This window comes from Humulus lupulus, chromosome 7, assembly GCF_963169125.1.
Source record: "Humulus lupulus chromosome 7, drHumLupu1.1, whole genome shotgun sequence".
NCBI classification, from domain to species: domain Eukaryota; kingdom Viridiplantae; phylum Streptophyta; class Magnoliopsida; order Rosales; family Cannabaceae; genus Humulus; species Humulus lupulus.
Window position 1 is genome coordinate 34466647 of NC_084799.1, and position 2605 is coordinate 34469251.

General features: G+C 35.4%; 1 protein-coding gene across 1 annotated transcript; it reads left to right on the plus strand.

Moving 5' to 3' along the window:
- Window positions 1-293: 293 nt before the first annotated feature.
- Window positions 294-2288, plus strand: LOC133791135 (acetyl-CoA acetyltransferase 1-like). Its single transcript, XM_062229045.1, has 6 exons — window positions 294-547; window positions 817-882; window positions 1331-1416; window positions 1715-1814; window positions 1890-2000; window positions 2090-2288. Exons 2-6 carry the CDS (start codon window positions 841-843, stop codon window positions 2153-2155), a joined length of 405 nt encoding a protein of 134 aa, XP_062085029.1. The 5' UTR covers window positions 294-547; window positions 817-840; the 3' UTR covers window positions 2156-2288.
- The last annotated feature ends 317 nt before the right edge of the window (window positions 2289-2605 follow it).

Below are 2605 nucleotides of genomic sequence, written 5' to 3' on the forward strand. Positions count from 1 at the left end.
CCTCTTCGTCAAGCTCCTTGCCCATCGATTCAATGTTCATAATGTTCACATTGATGAGCGCTTGAATATTACGCTCCCCGTTCAGCTCGTAAGATATTTTATTTACCCCAAACTAATTGACCTTCAGTTTCTGCCGGATTCTAGATTGTGATTCACCCGTTTCTCCCTCGTATAATTTTTTTTCTCTAATTCTGGGTCGTATGATTGGATTGAATTAGGGCGGATGTGGTACCAATCGGGCTAAGCTTGTTCTTGTTTATCGATATGACCCAGTTTATTGTTTATTATTTGATTATGGGGACAGGGAAGAAGGCACGGGAATAACAATAACGTGGTTTCGTCTCTTCAACTATATGCTACTGAGAAAAATGGGCCTGAAGATGTTGGATTTGAGTCATGTAGTTTATTTGATGCTGGGTTGATTGCCCTTGGCAAAGGCTTTCCGAAACTTGAGAAGCTGAGCTTAATTTGGTGCTCTAACGTCTCAAGTTCTGGCTTAATTGCACTCACCAAGAAGTGCTCATTTTTAACAACTTTAGATTTACAGGTGAATTTTTGGTCTACTGTACTTGAAATTTGAAGTGTTTTATGTGGGTCTTATCTGTTTCTATTAAAATAAATGAAAATATATTCATCGTTTACCTCATTTTTCCCAAGTTTTTGTGACATATCATTTTGGTATGGTTTTCTTTAAGGGTTGCTATGTTGGAGATCATGGTCTAGCCCCAGTATGACTTATTTCTTTATAAAAAGATTAGTTTTATGGTTGAAGTTAATTTACAATATCCATCTTGGTTCACAATTTTGTAACTGTAGGTTGAAGTGCCTGGGGGCCGAGGGATGCCATCCAAAATTGTTGACAAGGATGAAGGTCTAGAAAAGGTATGCACATCTAATAGAAACATAATTTACTTTAGAAAATTTGTTCTTTTGACAGTAAATTACATAAATTACTGTTGTAATTTTTTTTTTCACAATGCAAAAATCAAAATTAGAGTCAGTTCAGAATCCATATTTCTTCTCTAGTTGTGAATGTTTCTTGCTTCCTCATTTGGAAAGCAATTTTGATCCATAATTAGAAGTTTCTACCAGTGCAATTTATTGGCTTGATTGCTTCTAGGGTACTAGGATTTTCTGAGGTCCATTTTTTTACAAAAAATATATGGATGTGGGTTATCTTGATACTAAATGGTATATACTAAATGTTGTGAACTTGTATAATTATTAATATTTATGTCATAGTAAGGTTTTCTAGTTAAAAGTAGGTTTTAAGTCAGATTTTTCAATACTTGCTTCAGTACTTTTAATTTTTTTTTGTCTCTCTTCATAGTTTGATGCTGCAAAATTAAGAAAGCTAAGACCAAGTTTCAAGCAGAACGAGGGCTCTGTTACTGCTGGCAATGCTTCAATCATAAGGTTCCCACCTCTCTCTTTCCCCCCGCTGCCAATGCTGAAAAAAAAATTATTAACTTAGTGTGGTAATGCAATCAGATATATTGTTTCCTGTGCCTTCTGTTTAGAGGCTTGCACTATCTAAATACTCATTTACTTTCTTGTACATTTAAGCAACTGGTGTGCAACACTTATTGTAGTTTATGCTACAACAAAACTAGTTTATTTTCTGTGGGCAGCCTTTTTCTTATTTTTATGTGTGTGTGACTAGGGTTTCAGATTTTAACTTGCCTGAATATGGTTTGGTTTTTATCATGAATAGTGATGGTGTAGCTACATTAGTCCTAGTGAGTGGAGAGAAGGCACTTCAACTTGGATTGCAAGTAATTTCAAAGATTAAGGGCTATGCTGATGCAGCTCAGGTACTCCAATGAATTGGCTTCCTAGTTCTATTTTCCTGTTGCTGAAACATAGCTCAAAGAAGATTATCTTCGCAGGCACCTGAATTCTTTACAACTGCTCCAGCCCTTGTGATACCAAAAGCTATTTCAAATCCTGGTTTAGATGCTTCTCAGATTGATTACTATGAAATAAATGAAGCGTTTTCTGTAAGATTTTAGTACTTGCAATCCCTATATTGTTCCTGATTTAGTAAGCATTTTTTTCATTCATTTATATTTGTCCGTCTTCTCTCTAGGTTGTAGCTCTAGCCAATCAAAAGCTGCTTGGTCTTAATCCTATGAGTTTGGAGAAAACTAGATAATTTCTTTCAAGTTGATTTACTCTTAAGTCTAAAATGTATGTTATTTTAAATGTGATCACTCTTCCATTTTCTGCAATTTGTATAGTCATTCATCTGTCCACAATGCATTTCAGCTTTGCTCCATTTTGTCACTATCCTTATCTACATTTTTTTACTCTTCCAATTTCCAAATATCTCAGGAAAGCCTTAACGTACATAGTGGGGCTGTATCATTGGGACACCCATTAGGATGCAGTGGAGCTCGTATCTTGGTCACATTGTTAGGGGTAATCTATAAGTGTAACGCCCTGGATAGCCAAGACCGTTACACTGTGTTTTTATAAAGTGCCAGACTTGCTAATCAAGTCATTTAAATAAAATCGTGTTATTGAAATTATAAAGGAACTAGGGTTAAAAGCGTTTTGGTCTCAAAAGCCACATTTTCATTAAAAAGCATCATCTGTTACATGG

Excerpts from the sequence above, each read along its gene's own strand:
- LOC133791135 (XM_062229045.1), top strand. The coding sequence starts at position 841 with ATGCCATCCAAAATTGTTGACAAGGATGAAGGTCTAGAAAAG. Across the intron at positions 883-1,330 it reads AGGATGAAGGTCTAGAAAAG|TTTGATGCTGCAAAATTAAG; the intron begins GTATGCACATCT and ends CTCTCTTCATAG. Across the intron at positions 2,001-2,089 it reads AAATAAATGAAGCGTTTTCT|GTTGTAGCTCTAGCCAATCA; the intron begins GTAAGATTTTAG and ends TCTTCTCTCTAG.